Source organism: Bombus vancouverensis, chromosome 6 (genome assembly GCF_051014615.1).
Source record: "Bombus vancouverensis nearcticus chromosome 6, iyBomVanc1_principal, whole genome shotgun sequence".
Lineage (NCBI taxonomy): Eukaryota > Metazoa > Arthropoda > Insecta > Hymenoptera > Apidae > Bombus > Bombus vancouverensis.
Genome location: NC_134916.1, coordinates 12,051,321 through 12,074,553, shown reverse-complemented (window position 1 = coordinate 12,074,553; position 23,233 = coordinate 12,051,321). Strand labels below are relative to the sequence as shown.

General features: G+C 40.2%; 1 protein-coding gene across 7 annotated transcripts in view; it reads right to left on the bottom strand.

The window, feature by feature from the left end:
* Positions 1-23,233, bottom strand: part of Trpgamma (Transient receptor potential cation channel gamma) — a 98,819-nt gene that overhangs the window by 3,241 nt on the left and 72,345 nt on the right. For 3 of the 7 annotated variants that reach the window (XM_033331900.2, XM_033331897.2, XM_033331898.2), the window contains 16 exons: positions 22,269-22,528; positions 16,319-16,449; positions 14,796-15,057; positions 13,452-13,600; positions 12,841-13,036; positions 9,269-9,439; positions 8,536-8,770; positions 5,649-5,769; positions 4,924-5,202; positions 3,772-3,905; positions 3,553-3,682; positions 2,805-3,000; positions 2,537-2,731; positions 2,192-2,417; positions 744-1,118; positions 51-518 (listed from right to left, as the gene is read on the bottom strand). In XM_033331900.2, the coding sequence (XP_033187791.1) occupies positions 51-518; positions 744-1,118; positions 2,192-2,417; positions 2,537-2,731; positions 2,805-3,000; positions 3,553-3,682; positions 3,772-3,905; positions 4,924-5,202; positions 5,649-5,769; positions 8,536-8,770; positions 9,269-9,439; positions 12,841-13,036; positions 13,452-13,600; positions 14,796-15,057; positions 16,319-16,449; positions 22,269-22,412 (3,412 nt within the window). In that variant the 5' untranslated portion in view covers positions 22,413-22,528. The remainder of the gene's footprint in view (positions 1-50; positions 519-743; positions 1,119-2,191; positions 2,418-2,536; positions 2,732-2,804; positions 3,001-3,552; positions 3,683-3,771; positions 3,906-4,923; positions 5,203-5,648; positions 5,770-8,535; positions 8,771-9,268; positions 9,440-12,840; positions 13,037-13,451; positions 13,601-14,795; positions 15,058-16,318; positions 16,450-22,268; positions 22,529-23,233) is intronic. The other 4 variants (XM_076619242.1, XM_076619243.1, XM_076619241.1 and 1 more) reach the window with 3 other exon arrangements.

The following is a 23,233-nucleotide window of genomic DNA, read 5'->3' as shown; positions in this document are numbered from 1 at the left end:
CCACCACCAGACGAGGGTTAAACGATGTTAAATCTACGATAGGGACTCACCAGGTTGCTCGTTAGCGTTGACACCCTCAGGTGTGTCGATACTAGGCTGCTGACTTTGCGTGCCTTCGTGTCTCCTCGGTGGAATCGGCTGTTGGCCCAATTCCGGTCCTCTAGCAGGTACGCTGCTGGCTCTCTGTAGTTGTTGTTTCTTCGATACTTTCGAAACGAGAACCGAGGTGATCGGGTACATCGGATTCGTACCGCTGCTGCTTCTCATTCCCGAACTCGCCCTGGAGTCTGAGAAGTTCTTTCGTTTCTTTCGGAGTGCTACCAGCGCGCCTAGGCCATGAGCGAACATGTGATGTCCCTCGTGATGATGCGAATGATGCGCGTGATGAGAATGGTGCGTGGCCTGGACTTCGGGTCCAGGGGTCTCCAATGATGATTTTGAGTCCGTCGATCCTTCCGATCTTGAACCGCCATCTTCGGAAGCAGGCGAGTACACGGAATCCTCTGAACGAGATCTACCTGAGGAATCAAAGAGAGTCGCAAACTATGGAAACATACTCTGAATCGAGATTCGTTCTACTCCCTAAATACAACAAGAAGTACTAAATTTCTCGTAAATATATAGACATTGGTACAATGACAGTTTAATTAAAAAATTTAACCGTGTAGAATCAAGTGTACCAAGTGAAATTTTGTCATAATTATTTTTACGGTTAAAAATATACAGTTTATCGCGTAACTTACCAATTAGCCTCGAGACTCTTCCTCGAACTTTAGCTGCCTCGATAAGGTTTTCCCATCTCTTCTTCTTCGAACTTCCCCTAATTCTGCGACTCTGTCTGCTCGTACCGAGTCCCGGAACGCTGTTAGTACTGGTGTGATGTGGACTCTTCTTTGGTGTGGCGCCTGGTCCAAATATCCCGCTCAAGGTCGAACCAAATATCTCGTGGGAGTTTTCCTGTTGCACTTGTTGCAGCGACGCTGTAAATTCGTCAACCGGCGGTAGACTGCCACTTCCACTGGGTTGAGGGGCGATATTGAATCCCTTCATTAGACGTCGCTCCTTCTGACGATTCTTCTTACCCCCCGCACCTATGGACAGCTCTTTAAGGCTACCGTCTATGGGGCAGAGAGAAAAACCAAAGACTACTACTCTGAAGCGGCTACCAACAAACTGAAAGGGTCTTGGCAAATGGCTGTGCATGTCTGTGTTACCGATTAATTACGTTCGTTCGTCAACAACATTAACGCGATAAGTGTCTGTTCGTAACTTGGATTTTGGCAAATATTCGCGTTACACATTAAATCGAACCAACCAACTACGAAACAATATTCGCGCCAGACGATCCTTGATTGCATTAATTATACCGCCGGGGTTCACCGAATGATTAATAGCGTTCCAGTAACGAACTTCGAAACTTTCATTTACGAAGGATGAAGCTAGCAAACCCCTTCTTAATGTCGTAGTCATGTCACGATATAAGGCTTCCACCAACTTGATACGCTTTACGAACATAACTCCAAGGGATCGTGCATAGGGAACATAAGGTAGAAACGGAAAATTCTATGAAAACATAGGATACTATACAGAGTGTCACAAAATATGTGGAGAATATTTATTCGAGGGTCGATTCTAGACAGTAAAACGGTGAGAAAGATTCGTGTACAAAATTGTTATTTGAGGCATATCTTTTAAGATATAAATAATTTTATTTTGCGCTAAAAATATGTGTAAAAATACGTATGATACAAACAGTATTCCTTTATCACTCTTACACTTCATAACTCTAGGATGCAATAAATCAAAGTAGAATTACGCATGTTATATTTAATTTCGTTCGTTTGCTTCAAAGTGAGAAACTCGTGTTTCGCTTGATGGTGTAACTGAGACAGAAAGAAAGATGCGTCAGCTGATTCATCGATGCCAGTCCTATTTCTGGCGTAAAACGAAATTGTTTATAACATAAAGAATAAACCTCAAACAACAGTTTAACTATTAGTTTAGCGTCTAAAATCGACTTTATAAGTATCCTTCATCATAGATATATATTGTAACACTCTGTAGGATATTACAGAATATCGTAGGATACCATGAAATATTACAAATTCTACAAAACTATCACACGAAACCGAAATACACAATTAGTGTCTATAAAGTTATCATATCGTTTCAATCGTGCAACTGAGCTCACCAGTTCCAGCGCCACTGGCTGTGGACGTGTTCATGCCGGAATTCTTTAAAATCTCGATCAATTCGCATCTCAGAGCGCTGATATCTTGTTTAATCTCGTTCACGTCGTCTTCTGTTACACCCTCGCTCTCCGCTTTCCTTTGCTCCACCGTCACATACCTTCTCACCAAATTCCTCATAATACTTTGATACCTAAAGTCTCTTTCCGATGCTTGCTTAACTTTTCTCTATTAGACAAACAAGATTACCAAATTACCAAATGTTCGTGGTCGTCCTACGTTCCATCGAAAATCCGATGATGAAATTAGCAGCGCTTTAATTTAGAGTTAATTCGAATTAATCTCACTCTGATCGTTCTCATGTGCTCCTTCTTGGCAGCTCTGCTATGGCCACACAGCTTGCGATACAACCACTGGCCCATGTACCAAACGCTCTTCGGAGTCGGGATGATGTTAAACGGTGGTGGAGCCGTGCCACCCTCCTCGAAATAGCTGATCCAGAGTTTGCTCCTGGCGAACTTCCATTCGATATCGGCACGTTCCTGATTCCAATGACAAAGGAAATGTCCTCTATTTATGTCACGACGACGATCAAACAGATAAAGATTAACTCACAGAGATCAACTGATAGGAATGGTTCATCATGGCGATTAATAGATTCAATAGTACGACGATGTTGATCACCGAGTACGTGCCGAACATCAGCATGCCCCAGAACCTGGTGAACGCTTTAATGCCATCCAGTTCGAAGCTCTCGAGGTCGACTAGTCCGAACACGGCCCAGAATAGCGTTTGAGCGGTTTCGAACAAACTGACGAAAGAATACCGATCATGTCCCAATGATTTTTCAGCTTTGATTAATTTAATTTTTCTTAGATCACATTTAATTTATAATTTTCCACGTTTTTTACTTTATCATCTAGTTAAGAAATTCGTAGATTGTAGAGAAAGACACGATAAGTCGCATTCTTTATTTTCTGTACAATACATTATCTTGCCAATCGATCTTATATCACCGAAATTGATTTTTCATTAAATTTGCCTACGCGATCCTCTTGAAAAATATTTACATCAAAAATATCGATTTCGAAAGTATTGCTCATTGCTATTTAGAAGATATTGCGGTTAGTGTCTTTTTCTTTTACAAAATTGCGTTTATTACTGAAGACTTTATATTTTTGAATCGGACAGATTGTTCCCCCTCTCGATTATGTTATATAAAGCTATAAGCCAACAAACGTTAAATAACATGAAAATCGGAAGATCAATTAGATTATACTCAACATATTTCCTTAATACATTTATACTTAACAAGGTTTATAATCTTCATTTAGAAGTTACTATATCAAAAAGTAGCACGCACTTTGCAAATCTACGCCAAACGATGCAAGCGTTCGAATCGGTCGTGACGTTGGTGTTACCAGAATAAGCCATCGCGGTCGGGCACCGTTTCTTCTCCATATCCGCGTAGTACCATAGCAGCTGGTTTAGACCTAAGTTAACGAATAACGTCGTTTCGTGAGAGTTATTTCAGTCATGGTTTTTATACGGACCGACCCGTGGAATTGACATGGAGATTTACCGCAGGAGAAGGCGAATAGCACCAGCACATAGAGGAAGAAGAACTTCATGATGTCCATTACCATCCTAGACAGGGAGACTTGCAGTGGACCGAGGTGAGGATTTACGGAGAAAATGTAGACGAGTTTCAGAGAGCTGCAAGTAGATCGATAGACCAGTCGCGTTGCGTTTGATCGTATGTGCGGCTGAAGAGCGTGAAATTGAAATTTATGCTGAAAGAGTGCTGCCTAATTACATTTCTCGGGATTTCACGAGATATCGTGCAAAGAACTATCCAAAGCGTACTACAGTACTTCTCAATTACCTTTTTCACGCGTAACCGTGAAATTTTATGCGTTAGAAAGTTGCTGGCGCCAAGTAACATTTCAAATAATGTAATTGTTTGAAATAAAACATTCTAAAGTTGTGGTATTAACGAAAATACTTGCAATTTGGGGGACTTACATATTTAGTTTCTATTGAACATGAACAATGGCTCAGGAAATTTCGTCAATATAATTATGACAGTTGTGCCTGGTTACCAGTGTTCGTGATATATTTTAGAAAGTTTCGTATAACAAAATTGATGTATTTATAAAAATTTTCTATGATTTGTGCTCAAGTACTTTGAGTCAGTGTTGGCTAGTAGGTATTGGGTTGCTCGAAGAATTCGTAGCGTTTTTGGCAATCGATGTAACTTATTTTATTCTATATATCGTACGTTTGATAAGGTTTGGAGAAAATTATTCGTTATGTGCTTCTGCAAAATACTGCTTCCTGTTGTGCATCGAATGGCTTAGTTAAACGTTCGCCAAGAATTTTTCTCGTCTTCTACATATCATCCGTATCTTTACAGGACATTTATTCTGTGAAAAGAAATATTGCAGAAGCCTACACAAGGGCTGTGTCAATAAATTCTTTGCCGTGAGAATTACTTATACAGACACTACAAGAAACTTAGTATTAAAAGTTTATCAAAAGAAATGATATATTCTATAACGTACAATCTTCAAATTGTGTCCAAATTTCGCTGCGAATTTTCCAAACAATTCATCATCAAACAATTATTCGTTAAATATCTGGCTCTGCGAACTACGTGCAAATTTGAACAATAATTCAAATAAATGTTTTTAGTAAGAAAGAATAGGACGAAGAAAATAAATTCAATGAAGACCTGAATATATTGGCGGCGGAGAAAAGGCCCTCGGATATGAGCATTGGATCCCACGTATCCCATTGTTCGCGTTGCAGCTCGATCATGGATCCGGACTTCTGGGTTTCTTTTTGCACCCTGTAGTAAGCGACCACCCTGAGCGCGGCCGTAGCTACGTATAAGGAGTTGGTAACGAAGTCGATCACGTTCCACATGTCGTTCACGTACTCCTCGAGGCCGACGTCCCACAGCTGCTTCACTTCGGACCAAATCAGGCCGGATACCCAGGCCAGGATGAACCTACGATACGTCATACACGTTTGCCGATATTTTCCCCATTTTCTCGAAATCGGCTTTCTCCTGGGAGTATCGCTGGCCTGACTTAAAAGCGTTTCGAGAAATGCGTCTCCCAACTTCACGTATATTATTTCCTTTACAGGGAATAATATACTGTCAGTTTGGGAGAAGAAGTCGTTTCAAGAGGTGCCACGAGGGACGGGTGGCTACCAAGAGTGTTTATTTTTGGGAAGTCAGTTTTATTTGGGTTGCGCTACTAGAATTTAGTAGAAGCTAGAGCTGTAGTGGAAGGATGATGCAAGGTATCGTCGAGTGGATTGAGTTTCCAGCGCACTGAGGAAATATTCTTAGGAAAAATAACAATCGATATGTGCCGCGTTTTTATTTAGCATCGTTTTGTCCGGTTCCACGTGAACGAAGAGAAACATTGATTAAGAATATTGTCTTACCATTCGACTATCGTTGGAGCAGCGCCTCTTTTCGTCGGTGCTGGTTCGTGCTCTATGACATCGTGACCCATCCAGTTCCCGATCACGCTTTCTATCCTTTGACTAGCCAGAATCAACATGACTGCAAACAAACGTGAATCCATATCATTTGTAATCACTTTTTATTTCATTTCGGTCATATAAGAATATGGCTATTTAACGTTGTCGTTTTATTTTTCGTTACACAAAATCACGTCCTTTTCTTTTTATTGATACGACGAGTATCTTTTTGGTTATACCAATTTTTGTAAAAACTCATTAAACGGTACAAGTCGGAAATGTTTAATCTTTTGTATAATAAGTTAGTGAAGTGTATCACAAGACAAGGATCAATGAAGAAATTTGTTTTCGAAGAATTATCTTATTTCTTACACTTCCTTTCAACAAAAATGGGTTAAGTTAAAAAAACAGTACAAATTCGAGTTTTATTTTATTCTATGAAAAATATATGTAATACCGTAATTCAACATATGCGAACATTTATCTGGATGAACATATCCGTATTTAAATTGGGAATCGGTGATACCATACCATGAAAATTATAGCTATTTCTTCAAATATCTCAAAGTGTGGTTTTCCAACTTATACCTACCGTTTCTCAACTCACGTGTATAATTATCTCGCATAATCGAGCATATAAAAGGTGCATATTCGGTCAAATGGCATAACCAATCATGATCACGCGTGTGATACGTGATTACAGAAGATAGATCGATTGATCGATTGACTGTGATTTTCGAACGTATTTACGTACAATTCATGTATGCATCATGCTTATATATATATAGCTATATATGAGATAGTGATGCTATCATGATACGTAAAAGGTTTCGCGACGTGCGAAGCGATTTACAGAGAGATAGCGATTTAACTTGTCTTTTCTGAGATACGATTGGGATTTTCCAAGGTATGACTGAAATTTTACCGAAGATGCGCGCTGTTTCAGTATTCTTTATACCTCGTATCCGTCTTCCATCGTACGTTGTACTCTTGCAAAGGGGACATTGACCAAGTGTTACGTGGGGATGTTCGTGGAGTTAGTATGAACGTACACCTCTGTGGAATATTCGAGAGGGTACGAGTTATGTGGCGGAAACCATTAGGTTGGTCGTCGCATGACTATTTGGAAACTGCGAAGTTTATGACAGGATCTCGGCTACTGAACTATGGGATAGTGTCGCGGAGAAGCTAAAAATGCATGGCATCGAAAATCCGTTAAATTACCGTCTGAGTGCTGGCTCGTAGATGGTCGTAGTGCTACAGTTCTATTTCTCAAAAATAAAGCTGGTTTAACGAAACGTTCGGTACATCGCGTTACGACAGTCAACGTATGTAATCGACAGTTAAATTGAAAAATGGAAATACAGGAAAGACACGTTTTTACGTAATTGCAGCGAAATGTGTTAACAGCGTAACGTAATTCTAAACTGGTCTATTAGAATTCTACGAGACATTGCTGCAATTGTGAGGCTTACAACTATAATGGGTTCAAGTTACATCTTTGCGTAACATTGTTTCAGGGAAACTCGATAATAGGGACGATGCGGTGTATCGAAGTTGTAAGTCGCCTTAAAGCACTTGACAACTTCGTACGATAGTGTTCGAAATTCCAAATCACTCTGAACAGATGTGCATCATTGTAGATTGGTCTTCTTCGAAGATCATTTACCGATCGAAAAACGATAGAAACAGCTATTGGATTCGGCAATTTACATACAGGCTCGCCTCCACGATCACATCGGGTCAAATATTATCCTCGTATGTGTGCGGGACTAACCACGTACTACGACCGACGAGATTAACTTGGCTTATCCCTGAATAATCTCTCGAAATTCCTTACGCCCTGGTCGCGTCCTCGAGGAGTACATTATCTCGCCGTGCTCCCCGTGACTCAAAATATCGTTAGTTTAACTTCGAGGTCAATTATGCTTTTCGCGAATGCCTGGAACCTGGCCTGGAACTTGCTGCCTTTGCTTCAGCTGTCTGAATGCCGCTCTCTAGACCGTTCTCTAACTGAATCTCCTCGGCCGAGTTTCTAACTGCTGTTGTATTCAAACCTGTGACCATTTTCGTCACGAAACATCTTGATAAAAATTCCGAGTATTTACTCGAAGGTTAGAATAATGGGGGAGAAAAACGCGAGGTAAAGTAACAGTACAGATACGCTCTCGCATTTAATAAAATTTACCATTATGGAATACACTCGTGCCGTTTAATTATCATATTAAGGAAATAAAGAATGTCGGAGGTCTCGAGCGTTGCCGATTCAGTGCTGTATACTATAATTTTGCGATGGAATTCGGTAGCTTTAATTCGATTAAGGGTGTTCCCGTTTTCAAATGTTTATCGTTTCCCCGTAATGATGGTTAATGTCTCAAATTTAGAGCATTACCGCACTCTGCTATTATTGGTAGTGAGAGGTATTCGCGAATCGCGGTTGCCATGAGAGGTATTTGTAAACTGTTTAGAAGCGGGTCTCTGCGTTTGATTCGCTGACGTGAGGAAAGGTAAAATACGTTGCCGAGAGGAACGAGGTTGAACGCATTCCCGTACGCCTGAAGGAAACGAGCGAGCCAGCTGTTTGGAAAAAAGAGAAAGTCATGAACCAACTTTGATCGAGGTTAATTTTAGAACGTGCTGGAAACAGCTTGCAGCAGTGATGAAGCAAGATGTAGTCGATCGACGCGACGCACAGTGCGGCATTTGAATGAGGATTCGGCGCAAGAATCAAAAGTCGTTGGCCACGTTCGTCACGTTCGCACGTTCGCAGAACAGGTTCGCACGTTTGCAAGCCATGTCCTCGCGTTCCGACGAGGCAAAACTTAGTAGAAAGGAGAAAGATACTTACAAAGAAAAGTGAAATACGAGGCCGAGTGACAGATGAACTTGATGAACGGTTTCCTCATGGTCTGGCCGACCACGCTGTGGGGCGCGATGATGTATGCAACGCTGAAGAAAGGAAAGAGGACGCCGATCCTGACGATCTCCAGCGCCTGGAGGACCATGTTTTTCCTTCGGAAGCCTGGAAGACCTTCGTACCAAATCGATGCGAGTAACTGCTGCACGTTGGGATGCGCCACGAACTGGAAATTCCAAGATAATCTAATATCGGTCGACAGTTTCCGGTCATGTAACTAGCAAATTGTACATATTAAGGTCTAATTTAGGAATTAGGACTCATCGCGAATGATCCATCTAGGATCTAACGACGTTATATCTACACTTTGCTCTTGTGCTATCTTCCTAATCTTCTGTACCTTACTGGCGTTGAGAGATATTGATATTTTGGAAATTTTTCTTGGTTAATAATAAAAAATAATAAAGAATAATTATGGATTGTATAATATCTTCTTTTCCATCGGTGAACGTCTAAAGATTTTCTTAAAACATCGAAAGATTTTTCGCTGATCGAGACGACAGTCTAGTTGAGACATTAAAATTCGAGGATCGCGGTAACATTAAAAACAATTCGATCGTATGCATTATTCGCATTAGATCTTATTCAAGCAATCTGTTTCTTTTATAGCGTACAATTTTTCTTTTACGATTCGTTTGAGAAATATAAAAGTTCGAACGGTTACCTTCTTCTGCCGAAGTTTAATAGCGAGTTTCAGCCGGTTCAGATGCATCCTTTCGCCGTGCTCGAACGCTGGCCCGGTGGGATCGTGATTTAGGAGCACCTCCAGCTCGTAGGAACTTCTAGTGTGATCCAGTAAAGCAGTAGCAAAGTCTTGGCATTGTCTTCTAAGCTCCTAGAATCGCAACATTGCCGTTTCGAGAAGCGAGCACGCGAGGCGCGAAACAAGTTCTGTCAACAACGCGGAAGGACGGAATTATTCGCCGGTGTTTCTCTGCAGAAGCGTTGCTACTTTCGTTGACGGAAGTTTCGTCGACGGTGCTTCTGCAAGTAAGCTGCGACGTCGTTAGCGAAACTTTTTTCTCAAACGTATACGGGTGGCGCTGTTTTTCTCGAAAACGATGGCTCTTGAAAACGGCTCTTAAAAGAAGCTGTATCGAATTTTAAGGACACTTGGAGGCCCGTATCGTTCGTTTCGAGGGAAATTCCGAAGAGAAGCATGAATAAGAGCGATAAAAAGATTCAGATCGAAGACAGGTCGTTTGTCAATCGAGTTGTCGGGGGACAATCGGCCATTCGGCGCGATTCGAGACCTTCGAAAAAACGCGGAGTAATCTCGTGGAAACTTTATCCTCGCGAACGAAGGATAGGGAGAAATCGGTCGGTAATTTATTTCCCTTTAGTGCTCGTCGATCGCTTGGAAGATTTAAACGATCATCTGCAGCAATTTGTTCGGACGTTATTGCATTTAAATTGATAGGTACAAAGTGACGGGTGTGTTTAATCGGCTGGGCAATCAAAAAAGAAGAAAATATGTTGAACATTGAAAGAAACGAGCGGCTCAGCTATATCACACAAAGTAAGAATAAAAGAATTGTGATTTCAGAGACATTCCGTACAATGTTCCACAGAATATTCTCGTGAAATAATAGTTTCACAAAAGGAGATCCAAGATGGCCGGCAAACGATAGACCGTCGCTCGATACGACAAAAAAGGGCCGAAAAGAGAAGCGAGGAGTTTTTATCGCGCCACGAGAAAGGAAAGTTGGACGAGGGTTGGTCGTCTATAATTCATCCTCGTTAATCGATTGCCAATCTCCTTATAGGCTTAATCAATCCGCCAACGACGGTGAATTATTTTCGTTCGATCGTTGTTGGAAATTCGAAGCGCAATCTTTCGGGATCGATAAAAGAAAGATTGAAAGTATTCCAAAGTAACGTTCCTTGTGCTTTCGTTATCCGACGAAATTTTCATTGTCTGTTAACTAGAAAATACAGCGCGTTTTTCGGAAAAGATAGAAACGAGCGAACGAGCAGGAATCCGGTGCAGCCCTGTTCCGCCTGGAGTTACGCGCCAAAGCAAACATTTATGACATCAAAGCGCCATACCAAACTGTTCAAACGTTCGCTAATATCTGCGAGTGGCCATGTACTTCGAGATCAAGCTAACGAGACATTAATATCCGTCGTCGCGTTGCTTCGACCATGAAACTTTCATCGAGACGTTTTGCCTAGTGTTATTTCGTTTTCTCTAGAGTAGTTTAGAGGAAGGACACTCGCGAGTATTTCGAGACTTTCGTGAATCGAAAACGACCACGTGCGCTCGAGCTGTTTACAAGAATTAACAACGATCGCGTTTACAACGCGAGAAAGACGACGCTTTGCGTCAACAAAGATGGCCGACAGAAATAAGCAGACCGCGTCGTACTGGAAAATGCACGAGCCGTTTCTTCGTATTAATTTCCTTTCATGCGTGCCCCGACTCGTGTCGACATCGATATTTGCCAGCTTAAATGTCAGATTCGCCGGAAGGATCCCGAATAAACAATTCGTACAAGACCTGTATAGATATCTTTGCGAAGCATCGATTTGCATTATATTGATTTATTTTGTTCCTTTCTACATTCATGAATTCCGGTGATCTGCGAATTTTCCATTTGAAAGTCTGGAACATCTCTACGGGGCAAAAGCATCCTTCCCGCGCGAACAAACGAAATAAATGACGGCAATAATATACGACCTATACGACCTTATAAAGAAACCTATACGTTTCAATCTACGTCGGAGGAATACATATACGTGGCGCCACATTCTTTCGCAAGCTTATGTCAACCCTAACTTTCTCAACTTCGTGCACCATTCTCGTTGTATCTTTAGAAGATCCTACTCATAATATCTGGGAAAATATTTTTGTACTCTTTCTTTCTAGCTATATAGTACCATGTAGTATGTATACTACTCACATTCATAAGTATCTGGATACTGGTTGATTTATGGTATCAGTATGAGATTCTTATTGAAGCGTACAAATTAACAACGAATCAGCAATACTATTTTAGAATCGAATTACAAAACGTGTATATATTAGATATATATTTATTAAATGTCGACCTCTCGGTCGCCAGACTATAAAATGTTAAATTGTTCGTTGAAAAGCATTACGACAACGTACGTATTTTACTGTTTATATGTAGCCACCAATTTTATTAATTAAATTATTTAACCACAAATGGTATTTATTTTAGGTTTGGAAGGCCCGCCTTAATTTACCTTTGAATTCAGAAATCAAAAAATTGTAACACAAGTAGTTGCATAATAACCAATTGGTTTAACCAACCGATCTAATAGCGTCATAATAGCATGTAACCACAAATTTTATTAATTAAATTATTTAACCACAAATGGTATTTACTTTAGGTTTGGAAGGCCCGCCTTAATTTACCTTTGAATTCAGAAATCAAAAAATTGTAACACAAGTAGTTGCATAATAAACAATTAGTTCAACCAACCGATCTAATAGCGTCATAATATTTTATTATACGAAGCTGTGATGATTTTAAAGGATAATATCATCGTAGCTCTATTTATCCATAATTGTACAATTGAAATATATAACTTGTTAAAAATAAGCAGGTTTTTTAAATATTTTCGATCATTAGCAGCGCGAAGAACGTAGGGCAGATACGCTACCGTAAATTTCGTTTCGTAGATGGGTTTGCAGAAGAAGTAATTGAACGACGAGGAAAGTGGGCCAAAAGGGTTGAGAAGCGAGCAAACTCCGAAGTTCAACGGTTGTTTTATGTAATCTTCCCCTTGTGGCTTCACGGATACGTTCTCCAAGCGGGGGGGGGGGGGAGCGTCGCGTTTCCATGGTTAAATTGAACGTTAGATTCTATTTTCCGGCGTAATCGAGTACTTTAAACGAACATCAAATAAAATTGAAAGTATGGTAACTAGACTATGGACAAAATAACATCGCCTTCTGCTTATCGAAGACGAAATCCTTTGAAAGGAGAGGCAAGTTATCTTATCGTGGCACTCTCCCATTAGACTTCCACTCTTACATCAAGTTAAAGTTACGCTGTTCCATGCGATGATTCAATTCACCCTTACTATTAGAAGAAAAATTTCAGTATATCGATTTTAATCTCTTTCTCTAAAGTATAAAAATACACATCGATAATATCGTTTTAACATTGTTTTATTTAACGTTGAATTCCTTTCCTTTCCTATATCGACTTTCTATCGCCTATCGTCTTTATCGAGGCAATACACACCGTTACTTAATTGTCTCACCTGGTATTCGCACTTAAACTCGTGCTCGAGGAACGAGAGTCGCCGAAGTTCCCAAGAGAGCTCGAACGCAGTTAGGATGGGATCCTTTGAGGAAAGAGCGATCAAGGACGGCGATGCTAGAGCTCTGTATGCGTTTATTCGGCTCCTGGAATGCCTCAGAGAATCCTCTCTCCTCGATGTTACACACTCGTCGCACCTGCTCACGAATAAATGCCATCATCGTAATCAATATTATTATGACTCTAGTTAGGGATTTTCCGCTCTGTTTGTAAACTTTCGGATGTTACGTTTCGTGTAAGAGGATAGACGTAGTATTTACGATAGATATTATTGAGGGAAGTGAAATTTCACCCTATGCTTGGGAATTAGGGATTAAGTTTGGGCTGCGTAAAGGTTGCATTGTAGATACCCTAACTGATTGGTATACGCGGGCTTCGCTCGAACATCGCATGTCGTACTAAACCAGTACGGGAAACTAATCAACGTGAAACGTATACTTAACAAGGGATTGCAGTTTCTCACGTCTACAGCTTCTCGCGTCAGATTTATTTACGAAGAAAATTTCGTAACTATGAGAAGGATGAAAGAAGCTTTGTTTGAAGACCGCTCACCCGCAACGAACATCGTGTGGCATAGGTAACGTGGATCCGCGGTCCAGCAGGATCTTAATGATCTCGTAGTTATCCCTATGAGCGGCTAAGATTAGGGGTGTAATGTCTGGTGTGAAGGTTGCGGTGTCCGATGGCAGCGCTTCCCAGCTCTGGAACACAAACGTATAAACTTATATTATATATATTGTAATATGGAGCAATTGTTCTTTAGACAGAGCGTAGAAGAAATTCCTAGGTCGCGAATTTACGTTAATCTTACGACGAATACGCGAGCAAATGTATAATAAACAATTTGCAGGGTAAGCACAAGACAGATGTTACGTGGATTGAAAAAGTTGATTTGAATCCTTTCAAATATATGTAACATACTTTATTTCTTTTTTTTCTTTTTTGTAGAAATGAAACAACTCGTTAAAAATTAATAGCAGGGACATAAAGAAGAAGATTATGTTCAAGAAATTAGGATTAATAGATTAATTGAAACAAATAAACGAAATGGGTCTCATGTTGCTACACGCAACGATAATGAAACTGTTATTTCGTTCTTCCATTCTGAAATAGCTACGATAGATCATCTTTCCCGTACTTGCCCTGTTTCTTTAATAATCGACGCACTTGGCAAACTAATAAAACATCGCGATCGTTAGAGGTAAGGGGGACCATGATAATTATTTCCGATGGTAACGTAAGCCGATTCCTCCCTCGGAAAAGAGGAATAAAAGCTGATTAAGCTTCCTCTCGTCAACAATTCCGCGACCCTCTCGCCTTTATTTTCCCGTTTTCCCCGATGTCCAGTCGGCGTGAATTTGACCGGTATACGGGTGCAGCGTTTTTTCAAGCTCTGACGGAAATGAGATTCGGTCAGCTGGCTTTCATCGAGAAACGCTTTCATCGAGACACGCTTTGTTGCGAGCGACGGTCAACGACGGAAAACTCTTCGGATTACCTGATTAAAATGTGGGTCGACTTATTTCTCGAATGGAATCTACTTAACCGTAGCGCTGAGTCGTCTGGTCGCCGTAGTTGGTCGCCTAAGCGCGGAACGAAATCAACCAACGGTGAAAATTACGAAGCAGGGGGGAGTTTCGATAACTGAAACGAAATTGCCTAGCCGGAAAAATGCAATCACCGCTTAATTGCGAGGCGAAGCTTGTTGCTACGAAATCAAAGTGTCTCCGATAGAGTAAAGGAAAGTTCGAGCGGAAGGGATGAGGAAAAATTGTTCAAAGAACGTCTTATACGCGACCGTAAAAATATTCAAAGAAACGTTTTATACGCGCGCGACTAGTTTCTACAGATTGATAAAGAGAAAAGCATAAAAAATTCTTGGATCGATACAGTTACATATACTAGACGATGAAAGCGACTAACGTGTGGCTCCCCGTTTCGATGAAGACTTTCCTCGTGTTCCAGAAGTACCTCGACCGCTTCGACGAATTCCTCGGAGATGGCATGAAGCAACGCGTCCTTCGTGTCGACTTTATGCTCGATCAGCAGCTCCACCATTTCCAGATTTTCATTATCGATCGCCATTAGAAGCGCCGAACGTCCCAATGGATCCACGCAGTTGATGTTCATTTCGGTTTCGTGAGCACTCTGCAACATCCTGAAACAGCACCCACCATGTTTCTACCTACTAACTTCCCTATTTATTTTTTTTTTCCTTTCGTTTTACCATTTCTATTTCTCTCTCTTTCTCTCTCTCTCTTTTTTATTTTCTTTTATTTCAACCACGAAGCTCGCGATTTTCCCATTACGTTCACCGGAACGGATCGACTTGGCAATCGTATTTAGCTGTCCTGTTTCCCGAGACCGAGCCAAATGAGAATTCCACGGCCGCTGAAACTTTCTCGTACATCGCAATCGGTATTAATTGCGTCGAAACGAGCAACGCCGTGAAGAATTCCGAGAAGTTTCAGCATCACGGGACGATTATTCGTAGGATAATTAGATCCTTTGTTGGCACACTGACGCGATATACATATGTGTATACGCTGCGCGTTTGACCTTCCCCCGCGAGATCTCTTGTCCTGTTTAACGCTTAAACTCTAGATCCAACGGATTTCAACCAGCTCGCGTGTATGTTCATTTGCACAAAAGCCGCGATTGCGATACTCTTACGCGCCGTTTCTTCCCGCCTTTCAAATTAACCATTGTAGTCGCGTTGAAAGTGATCGAAACAATACCTTGCTTCTTGCCGATTCTAGCCCGCTGAGCATTCATATTTCGCGTGTATATTTGGGAATGAAAATTTTTCCATACAAAAATATGCATCTATGCGAGTGTCTCGTCGAGTTATCTGTATCTGTCGTTTCATATGTTCATATTATGAACATGTACGTCTTGCAACTTCGAAAATAACGATATATCGACTTGTGTTTATTAAGACATTTTTGCTCGTTTATATTGATACTCTCAAAGTTTGACCCTAACTTTTTGAAACTTTCCATGGAGAAAAGATCAGTTACATCCAGACTTGGATATAATTGGTATAAGACGTGTCTTGTTTGCGAATGATTAACAACGAGATACGAACGTTCGATGACGTAACTAGGATTTCGAGGGGCTTTGAAAATTCTCTTCTACATATGTGTATATATATATGTATATATATATATATATATGTATATATATATATATATATATATATATATATATATATCCAGAGGAGAAAAAATTGGCACGTGTACGAGAGTGAATTTTTCCAGAGTGTCTTGCGACATTAAGGATTCTCCCCTTCGTTATTCTTGTTACATAATCCACGCTCGCTACGTGCCCCCAAAATTTCCACTCCCCAAATATAATCCCATTAACACGTAAATATACGTTGCCAGCTCACGTACGATTTTGATTTCCCAAAGTCTCACCTTCTGACAGAAGCAACATCTCCACGTTCCACCGCGAGAAGGTACTTCTTCTCTTGATAGGACAGACTAGCCATTTCCTGGTGCGGTCTCACCACGTTCTCTTCCTCTATCATGCCGTGGATACTGTGCCTCTGCAAACCGTCGTAACTTTTTATTATAGTCTCGTCGCTGCGTCCACGTTTCGGAAAATGAAGCTTCTCGTAGCTTTATTTCATCCGCCGTGCTATTCATTCTCGCGACAGGATTAATCAAAACACGTCGCTGCCCGCCAATGTTTTCCTTTCGTTCAGTCCCGCGATACATCCTTTTTTTCGGAATTATATTTACAATTTTTCTTTATTTTTTTATGAACATTTACGATACGCATGATGTATGGAAAAAGTAACGAAACCGATCTTATTTCTCATAAATTGGTAACGTTATCATTAGTAGGTGGATTTTTGTGCAAATTCATATTTTTGAGAACGTAATTTAACAAAGTATACTTTACATGTTTTATGTATTTTTTCATATTACGTGCACTTTCGAATTTCCCAGAAATGCATAAAAATCCGCCGTCCACTGTTTTTCTTACACACCTTCCACAAGCGATATTGTACTGAATACACCGACGTACCATATTTTCCAATATAGTACTAATACACGTCTACTCATAATATATTATTCAGTGGAATTTGCTGGACTTTGCCCCAATCCCACTTTTCATAACAAAAAACCATCGATTCCTCAAGAAACTCAAGGGGTAACGGGTTATTGATCGACGGACGAAACTCCGATGAAAGATGGATGAAATTAGGATGATAAATGTACCGCAACGTTGGATATAGTCACCCACGTGAACGACGTGCGCGCGAATGGATCTGCATCGTGGATCGAGAGAAGCGGCGTGATTTAAACCGATACGACGTCATCGAACTTCTGGATGTAGAACTAGGCGAATATAATGAAATAACTAGCGGTGTACGAGCAGAGTTGAGTGTGTTACCTGGGGATCGGACACTTCGGAAATTTCGTGGAACTTTGAAGTTTTAACCCTAAACTCGATACTCTCGAGAGATAACAGCTAACTGGATTCTGAAAGTTTTTCTCCTAAGAGGCAGTGAAAGGATTATGGTTAGTTTTTCTTCCAATTTTCTACTTCTTCGTGTCCCCTATCCTTCCTGGTATAAACTTAATTTCACGAATTCTTATCTATTTTTAAAGTATATTTTCTGTATATATTTGCAGTGTATCGATATAAAAATACCGATTCGCTTCGTATATTAAGTCATAGCGTACGTAATGTCGTCTCTTACTTCTAAAAAGTTTAGTTTATACGTGACAACAATTTAAAAAAAAAGCTGTAATTGGCATTAACAAAATCGTTATTAATCGTAAAAATGTGTGCAGATGTAAAGTTCTAACTTAGTTAAGTGTGAAACTAATGGGGTAATAGTTTTATGAATAAATAAAAGTTCGGCCACGTGTAAATCTGACGTTATGAAACAATTTAATATTTTTCTCAAATTTAAGAAATTTTCTAACCATAGAGAAATACGATTCGCTTGAAAATGACCGAAAGGGAACAGTAGCGTCGATCGAGGGATATACAGGAGCGTGGATGAGTATGGAAAGGCTGATCGAAGATTCAGCTGAAATTGGGACGATCGTAGGAAGAACAAGGGGAGTAATTAACGACTCGGATAGCCGTTCATTGTTCGATCGTGAAAACCTCTCGTTAGGAGGCAAGTTCTCTTTATGCCTGTCATTAGATTGCAGACGAGGAAAGAATACCAGATACAACACGTAAAGATCAAACATGAGCGGAAACAATGCCTTCTTCCTACACCGGCCTATTCAAAGGAAGAGTTAACTTCTATGCTTGTATACTTTCTTGCAAACCGGGTATTCTCGGAGCTTTTCTTAATGAAATCCTAATATATAAGATAAGATAGTATAAGACATATGTAAGATAGAGCCTATTATCGTTTCTTCAATTATACTGCTCAGAACAAGAGGTATTGTGTGACTGCAAACGGTATGTTTGTGGGTAAATTCAATCGACAGAACTTCTACTCTTCTACAAAATCCTTTGATCGGCGTGATATTAATTAAATACATGAGTAGCTTTTTATCTTGCGTTTTGAATTCCTAAGGTAATGCCAAGAGTGTGGGAACTGGTGAAATTTAATTTAATCTAACAGCATCGACGATATTAGGTTCAATAAATGAAAGAGTTGGAATAAAAAATGAAAGGTATAATTGAAAATTATTATACCATTCTCTGTACTTAGCATAACAAGCTTTTTATTTCATTGGAATCGCTTAACCTAATTAATAATAATTAGATACTAATGAGAAATTTCATAGGGATAACTGAATATTTCGGTCGAGATCGTAACAATTTTTCAAGGAGAGAATTAAAAAGTTAGCAGAAAGTTGGAATATAGTTGCAGAAAACAAGACGCTACTTATGGGATAACCTAATATTTTCTTCCACAGGTTTCTCATTACGCTTGACAAAGTATTGTATTTCTCATTAGAGATTGACCGAGTAAAAAAGTTATGTCTCTGGCGAGCATGACTAGGCACATAGACAGCATTTCACCGACACATCAGTCTTTTCGCTATTCTATGAACCCAACACAGAATTTTTAACTAAGCCACTTTTCTTCGCGCCTTCTCATTGACTTAACCCTGCTGCGGTCCTCGAGTTTTCATATCTCAATCTCACTCTGATTTTTTAGCGTTTTGGAACATTTGTACCCAGAAAATCAAAAGGAGAAGCGTCTCTCGCGTTTCTCTCAAGCTTAAGAAATTTCATGACGACAGAGAAATACGACTATATCGTACATGACCCAAGAGATGCTGCAGGACTAATCGATCGTAACCATAAAGTACATTACAATGAACCGATCTACGATCGAAGACATCTTACAAATCCTCCAATCTTCCACTTTTGGATCCTAATAAAGTCTCCTTCCAGAGACTTCCCTATTACTCGAAAATACAACTCTTTGACGTCCTTATAAACAATCGTTAGCCGAGTTCTTACCAACGGTTTCTTTATTTTTTATTTATTTATCAACTGACCAATACGACATCGACCGTTTGTTAAGGAGCCAAGGCAACAGGCAGGAAGTTTATCAATGACGTTAAACGTAGAACTCTGATATTTGCGGACGATCCGCAAACACATGTACGATGGAGGCGGAAATGAAATAGTGTGGGGGGTAACGCGAGACGAGATCCTTCGGTTAATGCCGGCATCTCCAACAATTAAGCAACCCTCCATTTCTAATCATACAGCTATCCACGTCCTTTCGCACCAAGGACACCGCGTATACGTGCGATGTGCGTATATATGTACATATATCTGGTCCCGATGGAAAAGGGTCGAGTGGTAGGGGCCGATAGAGAGATGGTTGTTAGGAGGAGGGTTGATGGACAATGTTTGCCGAGGGTGTGGCGGCTCGACAATTAGGGTGCGCCCCGGCAAACACTCGTTCGCTGTCAGTGTCGGCCCTTGGCACAGTATGTCATCTTCTTGAAGCCGAGAGGGGTAATCGCGAGCTCACGCGTATTCCGCCGAGTACCTCCATCCCTCCGTTACCTGGTAGCCTCATTATTTTCCAACCTCCGCCCTTTTTCAGCCAACTTTTATCAAGAATTTTCTTCCGTAATTCTATTAAGATTGTAATTGCGGTTCTGACGAATGAAACATCTGAAGATCGAAATATATACATTCGTAAGAGTCTATATATTTGATTGCTCCGGTGTACTCGTCAGAAGATGCATTTATTACATCATCCTCATTTTTAGCATTACTTTTAATTTCAAAATTAAAGTTAAATGAGGCAAGAATGAATTTTATACGTTAAATACACATGCGCTGTATTTTTAAATAAATGAAGACCTTTATTCTTAGCGATCACTGACTAGGACATCGTAGTCGTTAGGAGCTTCTGCTGGCCTGTATTCAAAGCAGCTCCATTCCCGCGTCGACCGGTCATGTTCAAGTATTCGTCGTATGATTTAGTTGCGGCTTCCCGGTAGTTTTTTTGCGAGAGGCAGGAGATTCTAATGCATTGCGTCCACGCCGTGAATCAAACGCTGTCCCGTGAAACAAAGGTGAATATGATAGATCGTTGGTGTGCGGAATAGCACGAAGATGAGATGAAAGTGTGGAAGATTGGTTTCGATCGGGTAAAACCACGGGATTTTGGTGGAGCAGCTTGACGAGCAGAGATTCATCGAAGACGTTTACGAACCAATAAAAGATAGAAACCAATTTCGAGGTCTCGTTTGCTATCGATGGAAGAATTAGAAATAGAACGTACGTGTCCTAATGCTTTTGAACGGCGATTTCGTTTGAGAAGCTGAACTATCTAATTGTTATTAGAAAAGGCGTATTGGAACTACCAGACTGGAATTGTTAGGAGGATGTTTGATTTCACGAAATACGAGTTGTCCAGTACATTTACCATACCGCTTGCCGCCATGAAATCAACTCGATAGAGATTTTACGGCGCAATAAAAACAAAAGCTTCACGGACCACTCGTAAAAGCGCGCGTATAAGCGTACGCGTTATCTTCAGCTGCTTGTAGCGTCGATAAAATAATTTTTTGCTGCTTGCTCATCTTCCTCTCTGATCTCCGATCTACAGTGTTGGAATGGGTGATTTGAGTGGTACAGAGGTCACAGACGAAATAGAATGGAGGAACGCATTAAGAATGAAAGTTTTGGCGCCGATCTCTTTCTGTTCTGTTCTTACAGCGTAATTACATCTGTCGACCGGTCGAATCCGATTATCTACGATCATCGAAATAGCGTAGGAGTTTCTTTCGAGGAACTAGTCAGAACGTTCCGGTGACAGCTTGATTCGTTCGCAGGGATTCGGAACATAATCGTCTCTCTCGAGAGGACTTTCGAGAAGGCAATAAAAAGGTAGACTACGACGGGAAGAGAACTTCTGATTCGTAATAGCGACTTCCGCAAATTGGGTCGACGTCGTAACGCAGTTATCGTCCGACTGCTTCCTTTTATTCGCCTGTTCACCTCCTTTCCTCTGTCAAACGCTCGTTCTACTTTGAACGTTTCGCAACTCCATTAACCCCCATACTGACAGCCAAAATATTCAGCCTTGTTTGGGTGTAGTCTTTCTGTAGACTAGACAGATCGATGGTATCATTTTCATAGTTCCTCGAAACTGACAGTTTCCTATCTGTGTGACGCAACCAAGTGTTATTTTATAGAATTTGTACGAAAAATTACTTGAAACTATAATATAATCCTATGTATGTTAATATGAATTATGTTCGCTCTTCTCGAAGGCTCGAAAATTCTTCGATTTTCTGTATGGTGGTATGTTTTTAAGGAAGTTACCAAAGGGAAGGGAACCTACCAAATTGAAATATTAGAATAGTATTAACGTAGTTATAAACTAAAGGTATAAATATGTTTAGGCTTCAGTATTTAAAACATTATTCAATGTTTAATAGAGAAAGGGGGTGCATAAAAGCTCTGCGACATCTTTGCACGAACGTAAAAAATTTGTCCAAGATCGATGATAGGCCGTGGTTCCTTCAATAACGTAGATTTTTATTAATATTAATTCAACACGAAGGTCATCGACATGGTCACCTAGTTTACATGTAACTAATTAAAAAATTGATTGTCTCTACTAATCTACCATGACCGTAAATAATTTCCAATTAACTTTGATCGATTTCTAATTAGTTTACATACTCGTGAATAATTGTATCGCGAATTATAAACGTTTGAAATTTACTTTGACAAACCATACATCAATTTCATTATGTCGGTTTAATTAAAAAAATTGTTAAAGGAGAAATAGTGATGGAGACTTGGTTACCATCACGAGCGTTAATTTATTCGTTGGTTGAACAAAATACTTTGTTACTGTTCGTGATAAACAGTAGCTTCTTGTGTAACGTTAGAAATACCTACCTTGACCTTTTCATCGACCTTTCTTGCAGGTTGCGGCGGCAGCGGCGGTGCCTCGGGGTCGAAGCTCACGCGCTGCCCGATGCCCCGTAGGAAACCGCTCCTCGCGCCCGAGTTCCAACCCCCCCTGATCGTGTTAATATCCATCCTCAAAGGTAGATCTGCGCAATCATCGTCAGGAGCACCGATTTCTTCGCCGAGACCACTTTCACCAGGGGATCTCGCGCCCCTGGCGCCATGCTCCTCATCTTCGTACGCGCTTTCTGAAACAGAAATCGATTCATTCGTTTCTCTGTAATTTGGAATATCTAATTCGTTTAAATTCGTCTCTCAAATTTCACCAAAATTCGTTTTTACATTTTGCAAAGGAAAGTAACGTCAGATATCCTTGCTTTAACTTTGAAGTCTATGAAAACAGAAATTTATCAGTGGCAGATTGCCTGTTCTCCCTTTATCTCTATCGTTCCAAAGGCTCATGGATAACAATAATAAATTCTCCACCCTCCATCCCTAACACTTTAATGTACATATCTTTTCCGTTGAGAAGAACAATAATATCAATATTGACTTTGTATCTGTTGAGAATTGTGGATCTTAATCGGCGAAATAAAAGTAAAGGAATACTAAAATTACACTTAGAATTTATATTAAAATAGTTTTAGATTCATTTAATAAATGATTTGCAGGATCTTCGTCGATATACATTTGCACGCGTCTCAGCATTCTCTTTGTATCGCCATCTTCTATACCACACTGCTAACGGAACAGTTGCATTCATCTGTTTTTCGAGACGCTGTGTACACACGTATTTCCATACACTCATACTCACATACGTGTGTCACTACTACACAGCTAATCTAGTCTAGCACACAAAATTATACATATCTCAATAGTATCATTCCTATTAAAAATCACTATCGCAACTATCTCAACTATTTCATGTAGAAAACATACAAAATGTACACAGT